Genomic DNA, 17,222 nt, shown 5'->3' with positions numbered 1-17,222 from the left:
ATCAACAGTCAATAGTATTTTCCGTTTACCATAAATTTTCTATTAACAATAATTAAAAATACTACATGGTTTTATTCTCGCAATTTGTAGTTAATTATTTTCAACTTTTGTTGGATTATAAACCGAAATACTTGCTTTTATAGTCTATTGATTTAGAATCAATGTCAGGATATGACCATAGTCTTCTATCGTACATTAAAAAGATACAAGTGATTAACTAGTATTTATTTACAAAAAGACGACCTTATACAATTTATTTGAATATATATCAACTCAAGTATAATAAAAACTATAACATAAGTATTCAAAATAGAGTATTCTGCAACTAATTATAGCTTAGGACCAATTATCACACTTGTCGACAGAGAATATAAATTATATGCTCTAACTAAGAAAATGACGTAAGATTCATGGCAAAATGAGAGGCGTAGGCATTTTCCTAACAATATCCTTGGTGGCAGTAAAGAACATATGTAGTAAACGTAGTTTCTGCACAAAAGACCACTTTGCATGACCAAATTAAATCCAAAAAAGCTTTAAAAATACAATAACATATTTAAACTGTAATTTGTAAATAACAATGTTCAATGAATGAATGTTTTGTGTTTTTTCTGTCAGATTGGGAATGGGAACAAAAGTAACCAAATTAAGTAAAAAGAGAAAAAATATTGAATTGCGAGCAGATTGAAAGGAATTACTGTTCACAAGCCCAACTGACGGTTGTAAGGACCAATGTTGAAGACAGACACAATGATGTTTTAAAGTCAATGCATTTATAAAGATTACATATTAAAAATTACATGAATGAGGTAATTTTTATGTGTTGTAAGCTCAAATACAATGATTAAATATTTGTGAGGCATTCATGATATATGGACTGAAATCAATATATTAATATTAAATATCCATTCCTATGATTGAAAAAACAATCTGCTCTATACCTGATTATAAACGAACAAAAGAAAGCATATGGACTACTGAAAATGATCTACAAATAAAAATACCAAACACAGCCAGATTTGCTTTGGTCGGATATCTCAATATCCTTCAACATGATTTCACATTTCAAAGACTTCAGCTTCTCTTTCTGAGACAACAACAAGTTCATAACTCATGTTCTGAGATGACGTGCGCTCGCGCTCAAGTTCTGACAATGTGCCTTCCTTGCACCGTGCCATCTTAAGAAGAGTTGTAATGCCAGAACGGAAGCTCCGAATCATCACACAGTACACCCAGAAATTCAGATGAAAGCTTAGCACCAATGCCAGCTCATAGGTGGCGTGGATTATCCTGTTGGTCCTAAGAGGTAGTATTTTCTGCACGCTCAGTTTCAGTATCATCGTCAACAAGTAGAAGAGACCGTAAGGCAGTTCCGGTATAAGAAATATGACGACTATCAGTAGAATAGCGATGGTCATGTTTCTGTTTTGCTCTCTTCGTCGCCTAACGTTGTTGTCAACACTTATGCTACCAGGTTCCTGGCTCACTGATCGCAACATCAGTGTCGAGAACGCCACCAATGCCACGCAGGGAATAGCGTGACCCAGGATAAACGAGGCCCAGATATAAGCACAGCCCCATCCGCATGGTTCTTTGAGTTCCCAGTGGCAAAACCCATCACTAGTCTTAATGTCAAAAGCATGGTACATGTGCAATAGAAAAGACAGGACGTACATTACAGCAACAATGCCGATCGTTTTCTTTATCGTGCACCAACGGTTAGCAACAGCAGGGTGTCGTACATGTAAGAACCGTTGAAACCCAAGAAGAACGGTAATCCAGACGGAAATGGTGTGAAATGCACGTGCAATGTACAACCTGGTTATCATGGTAGCATTGCACCAGTCTTTAGAAAGTAACATCTGTTCACGTGAGTACACATAGAACGTCGCTGGGAGGGTCACCAGTCCGGTAAGGGAGTCGGATATTGCGATGAAAACCAAAATTATATTAGCAGAAGTTCGCATATGCTTTCGTAAGAATCCAACGATCACAAGACAATTGCATAGACACGTAATAATGACCAAGACTGGCCAAATATAACCGTAGATCACAATCTCAAAGTCGAATATGCTGTACACGTGTTCGTGATAGTAGTCGTCGAAGGAGTAGTAATCGTACCCGAATGTGGGATCGGTGTCGCTGTGGTTGATATGTGGTTCCGGGCTGAGTTCATATGTTTGGATGTCCTCCATGGCGCTGCGCTGTCTCTTTAAGCCTGCAAAGAGTGCAAGGTATTTATGAAGGGATTAGACATATTAAATTAGCAATTTCATCAAGTTCTTGAGGCATGGTTTTGTAATTTCATTATCCACTGAAGTTACAAGTAAGAAGGACAATAATGAGCAGCAATTGCATCAAGTTTTGAAGCATTTTATTTTAACTTCCTAATAAAGTTTCAAATATGTACGCTATTAATTTAAATGATTTAGTTGATCAACTGTAATTACAAGTATGGACAGATATTTAAGTCAATTATATAAACAGATATAACTAGGGTAGGTTTAACAAATAAATTAGTTGATGTGAAATTATTAAACCTGAATTGGCGAATATATACAATTAAAGAAAAATAAGAATACATAGAAAAACATACCATATACGAAAAAAAGAAATGATCCAGTTGTAATGAAATGTTAACTTAAATTAAGCTAAATCCACATTATCATCAAAATACACTTTTAAGAACGTATTGAACATAATCATGGCATCATCGTTTCCGAAAACATGTCGTTTACGACATATCCGTTTAAAACCACAAAGCGTTCCAAACAAGCATGGTAATTAATTAATGGTAAATGATTTAGATTGCGTCCGGTCTATTATTCTAAGTGGCCCTTAAGATCAAGCTTATGTGCTTAATTTAGACGAATGCTTGTCAAATAACCCGAACAGAACAAAGTATGTATTACAGGCTCAGCGTTTAACAAATATAGATCAAAAGGTTCAAAACATGAAACTGTATAAAGATTTTAAGAAGTATGCAATACATTGATAAAAGAACGGCATTATCAGACTGAAAGCGTTCATTTTTATAATAAAAAAAACATGCAGTTAATTACAATTTTAAGTAAGATTCATTATCTTCACATAAATGAAAGCACGGTTTGTTTAAGCATAGACAAACTAAGACGGAAATGGTTAAATTAATGATACTATTTTGATGTCATGTTTCAGCAACTAGTATTAGAATATGTTACTAGTTGCTGAAACATGACATATAGTATATTGTATACATATAATGTTAACTACGTGACGATGATGATCAATCTACTTGCGTAGTTTATAGTTAACTGGTACACATACCCAGTAAAATTGTATTACTGAATATATGAAAATATGAAAACTTAACAACTATTTTCAAGTAATGCAATATACCAGTCGTGATATTTTAATCAATATAAACTAATAATTGTAAAATAATACGGTATTTTAGAACTTTTATTTTTTCGTCATTCGTTTTTGACGGTCCCTTTAAAAGAATAAGCAAAAGAGATAGCTTTGTTCTACTGTGTCTCTTAATTGGAAGGCTTTATGACAGTATATTGCAAACTTTTTTATAATTGCTTTAATTGGCCGCCATTACATTTTGATATGAGCACTGCGTCGTTTGCAAACAAAAATTAAAAAAAAAAGCGATTTTAAAATAGAAAGATGAGCAGATCGGAGAAATTATATCATCCTGGAATTATCAACATTTGCTATTGGAAAGATCTTTCATCTCCTAAACGTTTATCTCGAAGTTTAACTTCGCGCTACATAGACAGTCAAGAGGATAGTTATTTTCCGTCAATTCAAAAATGTAATAGCGTGTACCAAAGTCTGTCCATTCAGCAATATATTTTGTCAAAACAATGTATGTGTCTTTGTACCAACGAGTGCAAACTAAACAGTGGTTCTTTTAAAAGTACTATAATTCTTTTAAAATCTAAATTGGGCATCCGTTAAAATTGATGTTTATTCTGCCTATAAAACAAACACCGCGTTCAAAAATGTATACAATTTTGAAAAACAGCTTGTTAGCGAAATCTCCCTATAATTATTGGGGCCGGACTGGTCACGTTTTTTTAAATATTCTAACTGGAAAAAAATGAAAATTATTTCTAGTTTTAAATACTAGTAACATTAAAATGCCCTCCAAATAAGTACCGGTAAATATTATTTATTTCAAGCACGTAATCAAGACATTGGTGTGCACCACAACTCATTACCGTGCAGTAATTACACACTTTTAATCATGTATTTGTTAATTTGTTATATAAGAATCAAAATGTAGTTATGAAACAAACAGTCTTTCTTTTGCTTCATTGGACATGTAGGATAGGTTATTTCATTCTATGTTATACATCTATATGTCCAAGTCTCAAATACCAGTGTAAAAGCCCTTGTTTTGTTATAGCCATTGACATTTATTGTGATATATGTTGTGTTGTAATTCTTTTTTTGAGATTTATATATACCGCCCGATATACTTTTTCAATAAAACTCGATCCTCAAAACTGTATCATTCAATACTCCACCCCCACTGAAGCGTGTAAGTGTTACAAACGGTGTTTTTACTTTATAAAGCTTATAAATTACTGCAGTGTAAGAAACACCATCATGAACAAAAGCAATCACAATAGGGAAAAACATAATTGCGTTAAATAAATTAAATATATGCATTTATTATAAAAGATATTAATGAATGATATGATGTACCGATTAAATGAAAAACAATCGTACCTGGTACGATTGTTTTTCATTTAATCGGTACATCATATCATTCTCTCACCAAGTTCGTACATTCTATTAAACTGTTGTTATTCCAAAATATTTCCTCTTCTGTAAACTGCGTCGCATCTTAATGCAATCAATGCAACACAAGATTGAGGACAACTGTATCAACGTAACATTATTTTCAAATATGTTTGATTGAACATAATTTATTCTTGATACATGTTAAACACTCATAAGCGACCTGTTGAAAACCTGTACAATGTACCTTTAACGTCACTGATGCTACAATAAGGCCACCTAAGATTCTGTGTTCGACGAAACTGTGCATCCGAGCGAAACTAATTCCTCAACCAAACATCACTCATCCTCCTACACATACTTAACAAGCATGCAATTTTATGTTAAACTCGATCATTATATAGACTCATTGGCGACACTGCCCATACGAACGTTGCCTTATTCCACACCGATATTTAATTTTATGACATAGCTATATGGAGTACTCAATAACTAAACGGTTTGGTATAATTCTCATTTAAATAACTTTCAAGTTTTACTCATTAGATATGTAATTAAGTGATAATGCCAACATGTGCAATTGAGTTGATAAAACAGGTTTCCGTAAAGGATTGTGAAACAAACAACTCCAATTTATCTTTGTTACGCGACGGATTATCGGTCAAGCTAAACGCGATCGAGATATAAGTCGATAATTTATCATCTGTAACAAACCTGGTATAGTTAAGAGGTGAATATATACGGAACTTTGCCAACTTTAATCTGAACTCGTTTTATTTCACCACGAACTACGTAAACACCGACATTAATTAACGGAAATTATCTTCTCATGGCTAAAATTGAAATCTAACATCATATATACTGATTGTTTACATAATCACAATATCCCAAAACCTCTTTATACCATGTTCTGACACCGGACAACGTATATGTATGCATACAGATGCCAAGTCCTCCAATTCACGTAGGTAGTATTACATCATCTACCTTGTCAAATGCCAAACGGTATTTGTCAATGCAAGCCATGAACGTGATTTAGTTTACCGGCATTGCATATATATAGGCACTGAAGTTGTTCGCTATTGCATAATCTTAGACGCAACTAAGTATTCAAAATTATGTTATAGCTTTTTATATCGCAAGTTTGAAATGAACACAACCCGTTCAAATGTATAAAGAGTGTGTCTTAAAGCACAGGTCGAGATGTGTATGCACTGTTTATCCTCATTTATGTAATAGTGATAACTTAGACAAAATAACAACATGTCTCTTTTTGTTCGCAATTGGTCGCTGCACTGGCAACTATCTTTAGAATTTTGGTTGCCTTGCTAAAGAATAACAAGCCTAGTATCATGTTCATGCTCATGTTGTGTTATGTGTATCTAAAACTTTATCTATTTTCTTAAAATTATTTAGCAACACGTTTGCCGACATGACAGACTTTTAATGCATCATGTCTTGTTGTGAGCCGGAATTGAATCATTTCCTAGGCCTAATTGATTCACAGTCGCCAATTTGTATTCTATGTTTAATTGGATTGAGTTGTTCAAGCTTTGAAAAAAAGCTAGTTGACCAGCTTTTTAGCCCAACTATAACCAATTTTTGAAATTGAGTTTCCTGGCAAATCTTAAATCTACTGGCCCCAGGCTAACAGGCAACCACTAAACCTGTTATTCATGATGCAAGATCTGCCAGTGTATTGCAATCATTCAATTTGCAAGTCTGGAAACATAAAAGGGACCTTTTCACGTTTTGGTAAGTTGAAAATAAAACGCTTTAATAATTTGGAGATTTCTGTTGTTGTCTTTATATGTTTTCATACTACAATGATTGCTTATACATATTCAGTATAAAATACATCTCTCATTTTATGAGCAAGGATGGCCGAGTGGTCTAACGATAGACTTTTATTCCAGGGGTCAGAGGTTCGAGCCCAGTTGAGGGCAACATTTTTTGTTTCTTTAATTTTATTCTTGTTTTTAATGGAGCTTTTAAGATTCAATTTTAAATTTATCAATGTTAATCATTAATGACAAACTGTGAAAAGGTTCCTTTTAGATGTTTAATAAAAATGCCACAAGGTAAAAATTTAGAACTCATTGGTTGATTATTTGATTTAAAAATGAGTGTGTTTATTTGCTTTGTCAGCGAGGGTACTTTGAAGTTATTATCACTTTTATCTTTTTTTTAAATCATTAATATAAAAAGATAATTTAAGCTTCATTTTGGGAAAACAGGAGTTAATGCATATGCATTAATTGTCATCCCAGTACCAGAGACTCTCGTTAAACGAAAAATACCATAAAATCAGAAAGTGTCGTCCTTGATTAGCGTGTGTGCAGTGTGCACAGGCTAATCTTATTTGACATGCATTAAGCCCCGTTTTTCCTGAAAGCAGCCAATATGTACAGATTTCAATGATAAACTGGCCAATGTCGTCGCACAAGCTGTTAAACACTAGACTGGCCAATGTCATCGCACAAGCTGTTAAACACTATTGATTACATACACACACTCTGCTGTCTGCAGTGTACCAGTGAAGTATAAACAGGCAGATGCGGTGGTTATCATTCCTAGCGTAGTTAACAGCAGACTGACTTGCAAAATTTCATCTACATTAGTTGCCCGCTAGCGCGACCAACTAATTATAGGATTTACATAGACTACTCGTGTATTTATTAAATTTAAATAAATACTTAATAAAATAGTAATCACATCCAAGTCGATATAAATGAAACACATGTGTTCTTTTATCATTAAACGGGTCCTCTTTAAATAATATACTATACACTACTATTCAAGTACTTTATTTTGGGGCTAATGTTGCACATATATGGCATTTATCAGTGGGTTTTCTTTGATATATTTCCATAGAATCCGAGAAAACTAACCACGTTTGTCGCCGGATGGTGAAAAGTGTGCGGCCAGTTCGAGACTCTAACCCGGGACCTCGAATGCGAGTCACAATCAACAGGTGTATAACGGAACCCGACGAACCCACGGTCAGGTCCTATGGAGTACTACAAGCGCCATAGTCCTACGTTGGGTGCCATTTTCGGGGTTTGTGCTCTGCGAGGATTAAATGATCTTATGCAAAATAATTGTTGATATATTTTATTGTAATTAAACCGTTCTTCGATGTTATGGAATGAAATTTCCCAGAAAATATATAACTTCTTCAAAAATAAGAAATTTTTGCAACCAACGGGACGGTGGCGCATGTAGTTCTATGAAATGTAGCTATCCAAAGAACCTGTCTGTTCGTCAGGTTCATTTATACACCTATTCCATGTGACTCGAATTTGACGACGAATTCCAACTTGTCCGGGGAGAATACCACGGTACCAAACTTAAGCGTGAATTTTTGATTAACGTGTTCAAGCGACCCGGTTAGCTCAATCGGAAGAGCACTCGCCTTGATAGCGGGTTCGAGTCCTGGACAGATTTAATTACACGTGACTTAAGTGGACATTGAGTTATCATTCAGGCGATACAATTTACAAAATGGATTAAATTTATTAATGACATGTTTAAAATTTGCAAAGTGCTAGAAAATTAAAAGAACTTAACTGCAAGTGATCGAGGAGTGTGTCACTCATTTACTTATTAACTTATTTAATTAATTGCCTCAAAACTGCACCATTTCCATTTAACCATTAATTGTGTCAACATACCACTCACAATCGCAACGTTTAAATTGTATATGTCATGCTGTTATAGGAATAAAACTGACTTGTATCCTCCTGTTCAAGCAGACTTGGGTATTAAATACCGTGCACGAAGCAATATATACGTTCACACATGCATTAACATATTCTTATTATCATATTAAATTTCCCGTTTTAAGTGCACATTATTACAAACTTACATTCAAATGATGTTAATTATGGTTCTATTGTATCGTATGCCAATATATATCATTACTTAAAAATACAAGTTATAACGTTAATAAAGAAATAAATCACAGATGCAGAAATAAATCATCATACCTCTTGCGTAAATCCACAAATTGTATAACCACGTCTATACAGCGGCGTTAACCCACACGTAGTTGCTGAAACTGTGTTGACTCAAGATTGACTAACATTGCAGGGCGGCGTACAGTTAAAGGGCTTTATTTCAGACGACGTTGTTAACCATAGTAAGCAGCTGTCTTCAAGAGGCAGGAACAAGTAACTTTACAAAGTTCCCCGCTTCTCAAGTTCGCGAAACGCCTGTGTCACAAAAACAAATTAAACAGCATGTTCGTGAAAAACTCCCTTTTGATTTCAGAAGTTGTTGGTTTGTATTGCACAAAGAAGCAAAGTTTGCTACTGAAGCGGAAACACAAAAGGAAACGCATCAAATTATACGTATTCCTACTAAATAATTGCCTTGTTCCGTTATATATATATATTGATTGATTTATTGATTTTGCTCCACACACGCCACTTTAATATGAACATGATTTAGAGATCAAGAACGAACAATAAAACATTCCTGCATTAATTGTATGCATGTCTTGTATAACTAATTCGTTTCAAACCATCTAGCATTCTGCATAATATTATGCAGATTTATTAAGATCCATCAGATTTCAAATTACATAATCCAAATTACAGCAACCCACGTGAAAAAACAATATTGAAATCAACGATTAAATTTGAGCTGGTTTTGCACATTCTTAACACCTGTAAAACACCTGTACTCGTATAATAAAAAACAATTGGCGCCATCGGTATTAGAACACAATCGAAAAATACACAACTTACCAGAGACTACCAGATTATCACATTCTTTGTACGCCTGTTTCGCGCACTGACGACGATTATTTATCATTTTCATAAATATTTGGTAGTTTGAACTTGAAATATTCACTCAACGTCATTTTAATAGAAGACAGTTAATAAAGAAGTTTCTAACTACCGACATTGTATCGTGTATTGCATTATTCTTTATACAAAATGATGATGTGCACACATGTTATTATTTTAACACAATCTTCAAACACTTTTAATACGCTGACAATACTACAAGTAATATGTGCAAAGTATACAATTTTATGTTATTACAAAAAATCACATGCAAGTTTAAGAAGACTTAAGCACAAGGGACGACAACTGTTTGTGGCACATTAATTTAGGTTCTGCACTCTGCGCTCCTTTAATAACTTTTTATCAATACCAAAATTGTTTGCAAGCAAATCGAAACACTCACAATTTAAAAATTGAAAATAGCTCCCTCTAGAGTGTTCCTAATATCAGCATCCCACAATTAAACATATTAACTTTAGTAAAGGTCAGAATAATACACACATTATTAGCCGAAGACAGTGCGTCAAAAAGTTTTAGTAAAAATTAAAATCATTGTTTAATATCTGCTCGATGTGCAACGTTTTTTTGTTAAACTCTACACTTGATTTGATATTTTCTTTGGTTTGTATGGATATATCAGTGATTTTAAACAATAATTCCAAACAGTTAAAAAAGAAAATTATAAATAGTTTTTATTTTTTTTTATTTTTATCATTAAACGGGTCCTCTTTAAATAATATACTATACACTACTATTCAAGTACTTTATTTTGGGGCTATTATAAATAGTTTTACTGTTTTCCTGTGAAATGATGTATTTGGAGTCATTATTCAAGCTAAATTCTCCAGTCAAACAGTTAAAATGTGAATTAACTGTGGAAAAGCATTAACTGAAAACAATTCGTTGATTTAAGAAGCTTTTTGGGTTTTATTCACTCTTGATCATATAAACAAATATACTTTTAGTATTAAAGATCTCGAAATACCGGTACCTGTATGAAAGTTTGTATAATAATAAGAACCACAGAATCATCGTTCATATGTAACGGCCATATCTGCAATAAGTCGTAGTTATAGTACAATTGAAAGCAGTGGCCGACAGTGCATTTATGATTTAATGTAGAAAGCTCGCCAGCCATTACCTGTATTATGCAAACATTCTTTTCTAGTTATATCACACTTTACACTATAAACTATACACCTGTGCCAAACTCGCATACCACTGAGTATACACCTTTCTTACGTTGTAAGATATTGACGAGAAACATCTTAAAGGGACCTTGAAGTTTGTCGTTAAATGCTTTATATTGATAAATGTCCACATTGGATCAAAAAAGCTCCAATTAAAAAAAAATAAGAATACAATTTAAGAAAGCAAAAAACTGGACTCGAACCACTGACCCTGAAGTAAAAGTCTAACGCTTAGACCACTCGGTCATCCGTGATCATCAAGTGGGTGATGTATGTTATACTTTATATCGCATTGCAATGCTTTATAATTTTCAGGTTTTCAAATCGTCAAAAGATGCATATAGTGCGTTCGACCATGGTAAATGTCCAGTATTACTGTCTCCTTACAAATATCATAACTACAACGAAAATTTGCGAATTTGAAACATTTTTTTTTCAATTTTCTAAATTTACCGAAACGTGAAAAGGTCCTATTAAGAAAGAACATTATACTCAGATGTACATAAATCAGATGTTCGAAGCGGTTCTACCTTGTCTAACTTACAAACCAACATACTGGCGATCAAGCTCCAATTAAATAAGACTGATTTCCCCAAGTCTTGAAAAATTATATTAAAATTATGCAGCATCAGTGAATAACTTAAAGGTAAATGCGTTATGTCAATGTTTCATGCTTGCGAAAATCTAATTAAAATAGTTTCCAGCTTTCAATACTGTACTATTAATAAACTTAAATAAACATTTTTTTTAGATAATAACTGTGGTATTTTGTTTCTTTTAGAGTATTCGCATTGAGTTGAGAAAATTCGTATCTCCGACAAGAATGGTGCGACACATATTTGCTTCTCACGGACTTACAGGTCAAGCAAATCTTCATCTTAGTACCGGTACGTCTCATAACGAACAAACCGATGGGTTATAACTTATCACCCGTTATAACACTAGAAACGTTATGAATAAAGTACTTCATCGCGCTTTGATAATTTTATACAGTATCGTAACTTGTTTTCACATCTATCTATAAATAAAACAGCCACACATTTATTTTCAGTTCACTGCTACTTGGAATTATTTCATTGAAAGGCAGATTGTGTGCATATACGGTATAGTAATGTAAAACATAAATTTGTAAATTGCTGCAGGTTTGAAACACTATATATTTTGTTCTTTTAATAAAAAAAATTTTTCCCAATATATTGATTTTAAAAATCTGCGATCAACATTTTTTTATGATCACTTGTGCAGTAGTAGTAGTAGAAGTAGTAGAAGTTGTAGAAGTAGTAGAAGTTGTAGAAGTAGTAGAAGTAGTAGAAGTAGTAGAAGAAGAAGTAGTAGTAGTAGTAGCAGTAGTAGAAGTAGTAGTAGTAGTAGTAGTAGAAGTAGTAGAAGTAGTTGTAGCAGTAGTAGAAGTAGTAGTAGTAGTAGTAGTAGAAGTAGTAGAAGTAGTAGTAGTAGCAGTAGCAGTAGTAGTAGTAGTAGTAGTAGTAGTAGTAGTAGTAGTAGTAGTAGTAGTAGTAGTAGTAGTAGTAGTAGTAGTAGTAGTAGTAGTAGTAGTAGTAGTAGTAGTAGTAGTAGTAGTAGTAGTAGTAGAAAGTAGTACGAAGTAGTAGTAGTAGTAGTAGTAGTAGTAGTAGTAGTAGAGTAGTAGTAGTAGTAGTAGTAGTAGTAGTAGAAGTAGTAGTCGTAGTAGTAGTAGTAGTAGAAGTCGTAGTAGTAGTTAGTAGTAGTAGTAGTAGTAGTAGTAGTAGTAGTAGTAGTAGTAGTAGTAGTCGTAGTAGTAGTAGTAGGTAGTAGTAGTGTAGTAGTAAAAGTAGTAGTAGTAGTCGTAGTAGTAGTAGTCGTAGTAGTAGTAGTCGTAGTAGTATAGTCGTAGTAGTAGTAGTAGTAGTAGTAGTAGTAGTAGTAGTAGTAGTAGTTAGTAGTAGTTAGTAGTAGTAGTAGAAGTAGTAGTAGTAGCAGTAGCGTAGTAGTAGTCGTAGTAGTAGTAGTAGTAGTAGTAGTAGTAGTAGTAGTAGTAGTAGTAGGAGTAGTAGTAGTAGTAGTACTAGTAGTAGTAGTAGTAGTAGTAGTAGAAGTAGTAGAAGTAGTAGTAGTAGTAGTAGTCGTCGTAGTAGTAGTCGTAGTAGAAGTAGTAGTAGTAGTAGTAGTAGTAGTAGAAGTAGTAGTAGTAGTAGTAGTAGTAGTAGTCTAGTCGTAGTAGTAGTAGTAGTAGTAGTAGTAGTAGTAGTAGTCGAAGTAGTAGTAGAAGTAGTAGTAGAAGTGTCGTAGTAGTAGTAGTAGAGTAGAAGTAGTAGTAGTAGTAGTAGTAGTAGTAGTAGTAGTAGTAGTAGTAGTAGTAGTAGTAGTAGTAGTAGTAGTAGTAGTAGTAGTAGTAGTAGTAGTAGTAGTAGTAGTAGTAGTAGTAGTAGTAGTAGAAGTAGTTGTTGTTGCTGTTGTTGTTTTAGTAGTAGTAGTAGAAGTAGTAGTAGTAGTAGTTGTAGCCTTGTTTTTGAATATTTTTATGTTTTAAACTTTTATTTCATTCATTTTTACGGCATCGCAACGTGATTAATTTGACCGATACATCTAGCAGACCGATCGGCCTTGACTGTCATATTTGCGGCTTTCACAAGACAAATACTTTTTCGAATTTCACAAGAAATAAGAAAATTAAATCACTTTCAGTATTGTTGGTAAATTCTTGACGTTTATGCTTAACTTGCAGATAAATGGGTGTTCCAAAGTTTTATCGATGGGTATCGGAGAGGTATCCTTGCCTCTCCGAGGTTGTCAAAGAATTTCAGGTAAATCTATCATAAATGCGTCGACTATTTGCACTTATGAAAAGAAAGTATTATGTAAACTTGTACACTTCGTCTTCTATGCTTTTCTAGCTAAGATTCTCGATGGACACGACTGTTCTATGTGATTAGAAAACATGCGTGATGTCACTCATTGTTCGAAAAACGTGTAATGTGAGAAAGTCAAATGTACATTTACACTGCACTGTAGTCTTATTAGCGACTTCAACGTTTGCGTCTAAAAATAGCTCCCCTTCTGATTCTATTGTAAAAAGCATGTTTGTAAATTGTCATAAAATGTATAAAATCATTAGATTTTCAGCAGGAAATAACATGTTTAGAAAGGTAAGATATTTCTCTTGTGTTTTAGATCATTTAAAAATTGTTTTAATAATAAATTAATGACGATTATTTCCAAAGTTTCAATTACTGTTTTGAAATTCAACGTTCAAAATCCGCCATTTTTGTTTTTATAGGTGTCGTAAATTCCGCTTCCTGAATGATTTTATTTTGGGAATTGAGGTCAGAACTTGCATGATTACTATTGTAAACAGCCGTGCGCACCTACACAACCATTAAAGTCGAAGCTAAAACAATATTTTGCATTGAAAAAGTACATAAAAAGGTTTGAGGTGAAAGAAAGATGCATATATTTCCTATTTTTATTTTCGTTGTCATTGGTTTTTTGTTATTTTATTGAAGATAAACCTTTTTTCATTACGAAACCAGTAGAATTGACCACGCTGTCGGCTGCGCATTTTATGTGTAGAGGCATTACTAAGTCGAGGTCGATCTATTTATAAACCGGAAGTGGTAAATTTGAAAACGAAAGTAACAAAACAGGTGCCCGAAATTTCGACCCAGAGCATATATTTTTCTAAAGAATTTGTGATTTTCATGATTTTAGTTAGTTAAATTAATTTCAAGACCAAGACAAATATATTTTTATTAGGTAATAATAAGTTTATTGTGCACAAATTTAACTAGAATTTTGTAATTTGATTCTTCACAACTTTGACATGATTGACAAGTTAATTACTGAAGTCTAAACAAGTTTCAAGTGGACAGTAGGCTACTGTTTATTTGAGGAGTTGAATAGATTTGAAAAGACTGTTTACATGATGCATATACATGATAATTATTAATCTATGTATTAACTGAGACACATTGAAAGTGTACTTATGATTATTATGCATCAAGATGTATTGTTTGAAATTAAAATAAAACAGTTTTGTGATTGTATCTCAAGTAGTTGTTGTAGTGCAGCACTGCTGCAAATGAATAATTTATTTCATAAAAAATAAAAGTACATTTTAATTAAAAGATACCACCAATGGGTCCCTGTATTTTAATGGTTTGAAAATGTTTTGTTTTTTTCCACAATGATATTTCATAATTCAATTGTTGCACATACCAGGGACTTGCAGCCAGGATTAATGATATTCATGAAAGTATGTTTGATTTTTCATATACTATTTGAGAAAAAAAGGCATTGAGTTACCATTGCAGAATTGATAGGCATGATCAAAAGTAGAGACATGAGTGATCTCACTGTGCACAGTTTTGTTCAGTGATGAAAAATGCAATAGTAGCAAATGCATATTGATCAAATCTTAAGAAAGAAAATATAAAAACTATCAACACTTGAAAGAGCTTTGAGAGTACAACTTAGGTTTAGAAAGAAAGTATCCTAACAACAATTAAATAAAGATGTGTATAACATGAGCACAAATATTAATGTCAGACAAATAATGTTATCTGTACAGGAATTAAAGAAAATGTCTTAATACTAATTAACAAAGCAAATGAAATTCCTGTGTATGATACACAACATGATCACTTGGTATGTCAAAACATTCTGCAGAGGTTTATTGCAGAAAGTGAAGAGTACAATTTTATAATTGAACAGTTAATTCACTGGTCTTATAAAAAAACAACAACAGAACAACAACATTTGTGGGTGCTTAAAATTAAATTTAAGAATTACATTTATTATTTGGAATGAAAACGTACTGTTATAACAAAAATAACATTTAACATTACAGCATAAGTTTGTGCATGATAACTCAAGATCATGTAATAAAATAATTATTAATAAGCCAACAAGCACCCACTAACACATATGGATACATGTTTTTTATTTCAATACATCAACAATTTAAAATGTTTTTTTTCCACTGTTCTTTAGGTACCGGGCCTTCTGGACTGGTTCAATCTGAAGTATGATTATGATGATGATATTTATACAGCAAAGCTAGAAGAGGATAGAAACTAACTTTTTATAATTAGTTGCCTGCATGGGCAACCATCTTTAGTATATTTGGTTGTCCAGCCAAAGAGTAATGAGCCCAGAACCATGTACATGTCATGTGTATCTTATACCTTCTTTAAACAAAATAATAGATAATAGAACAACAACACTACTGACATAAAGCAATGTCAATGCATTATGTCCTATTACAAGCATTAATTGAATAATTATTTTGGCCTTAATAAATGAAGATTATTAAATGTATTATTGATCCACTTTCACCAATATTTTTTCAATTATTCTTTGAAATGAATTGTTTCAAGATTTAAAAAAAAAACAAGTTGCCTGGCTGGACTACAAACTTTTGAAATTGAGTTGCCGGGGCCAAAATTTACTGGCACAATGCTAAAGAATATCCATTAATTTCTATACCTGGGAGTACAAGGAGGGTGACATGTTGATAAGTGTTTAGATTATTAGAAAGGTGGTAAGATAAATGCATGTTTACATGATGTTTAATGATAAGTATATGACATTAACATAGCAGAAGGGGAGCTATATAATAATTACCAAATGTTTTTACATTCATTTTGTACCGATTACATGTATATACTTTCAATTCTTTCAGAGAGTGATTTTAAAGGCTTGTTGTGTATTTGACTGCACTTTGCCCTTGTATTTTATGTCAGTTGTTATTGTATTCATTGTTTTTTCACCATTTTAGGAATGGGGCCAGGTCCCTTTGGATTGGGAAAAATCTCGGTGTTTTAACTTAAAATTAGTGCTGTTTTACTAACAAATAATTCAAAATTGAGAATAAAAGTGTTTTCGTTATAATATTTACTAAGGTTCAACTTATAATAGAGCTGATGAACTAAAGGTTGAGATATATAAAAAAAAAAAAAAAAAAATGGAAACCTTCAAATGGGAATTTATACTTACTATTTGGGAAAATAAATTCTTTTTTTCCATTGGGAGTGGGGCCGAATACTAGCAGATTTTCAATGAAAAAAAACCACAATAACAGAATTGATTATAATTTACTTACATTGACATTGACTAATTATTTAGTATTCAGTAGACAACATGTATTTTGCATCATAACATCATAGTACTAATTTCAAAACTTGGCATGTGTTTTTTAGCAGAAAATCACATTTTTTTAATTTTTATAGGCTGAAAATTTCACTTATGTTTAATGATTTGAATTGTTTGTTTTCATTTTGGTACTTATTATGTTATTCCCTTCAAAATTATATTCAACATCAATAAATTATCATCATAGTACTAATTTCAAAACTCTACATGTGTTTTTTAGCGGAAAAAAACACTTTTTGTCTAAAAATTCAAAGAAAGATAACTCCACTTAGGTTCAACGGATTTTCATTTTTTTTTCAGTTGTGTACTTGTCATGTCATTCCCTTCAAATTAATATGTTAAATCAATAAGTTATCACCATAGGGCTAATTTA

At 32.7% G+C, this 17,222-nt stretch overlaps 2 protein-coding genes across 3 annotated transcripts in view; one reads left to right on the top strand and one right to left on the bottom strand.

Moving 5' to 3' along the window:
- Positions 1 to 210: 210 nt before the first annotated feature.
- On the bottom strand, positions 211 to 8,887 carry LOC127882244 (sex peptide receptor-like). 2 transcript variants are annotated; one of them, XM_052430780.1, is made up of 2 exons: positions 8,727 to 8,887; positions 211 to 2,218 (listed from the first exon to the last, which is right to left on the bottom strand). In XM_052430780.1, the coding sequence occupies exon 2, from the start codon at positions 2,193 to 2,195 to the stop codon at positions 1,059 to 1,061; it is 1,137 nt and encodes a 378-aa protein (XP_052286740.1). In that variant the 5' UTR covers positions 2,196 to 2,218; positions 8,727 to 8,887; the 3' UTR covers positions 211 to 1,058. The 2 variants fall into 2 exon arrangements, with proteins under 2 accessions (XP_052286740.1, XP_052286741.1); XM_052430781.1 differs by lacking the exon at positions 8,727 to 8,887 and adding an exon at positions 2,597 to 2,741.
- Positions 8,888 to 13,334: 4,447 nt separating this feature from the next.
- The window catches only part of LOC127880721 (5'-3' exoribonuclease 1-like), a 92,502-nt gene continuing 88,614 nt past the window's right edge, over positions 13,335 to 17,222 (top strand). The window contains exon 1 of the mRNA XM_052428078.1: positions 13,335 to 13,503. Within this exon, the coding sequence (XP_052284038.1) occupies positions 13,429 to 13,503 (75 nt within the window). The 5' untranslated portion in view covers positions 13,335 to 13,428. The remainder of the gene's footprint in view (positions 13,504 to 17,222) is intronic.

The sequence above is a fragment of the Dreissena polymorpha genome, chromosome 5 (genome assembly GCF_020536995.1).
Source record: "Dreissena polymorpha isolate Duluth1 chromosome 5, UMN_Dpol_1.0, whole genome shotgun sequence".
Lineage (NCBI taxonomy): Eukaryota > Metazoa > Mollusca > Bivalvia > Myida > Dreissenidae > Dreissena > Dreissena polymorpha.
This window is presented reverse-complemented; position numbering and strand designations above follow the sequence as displayed.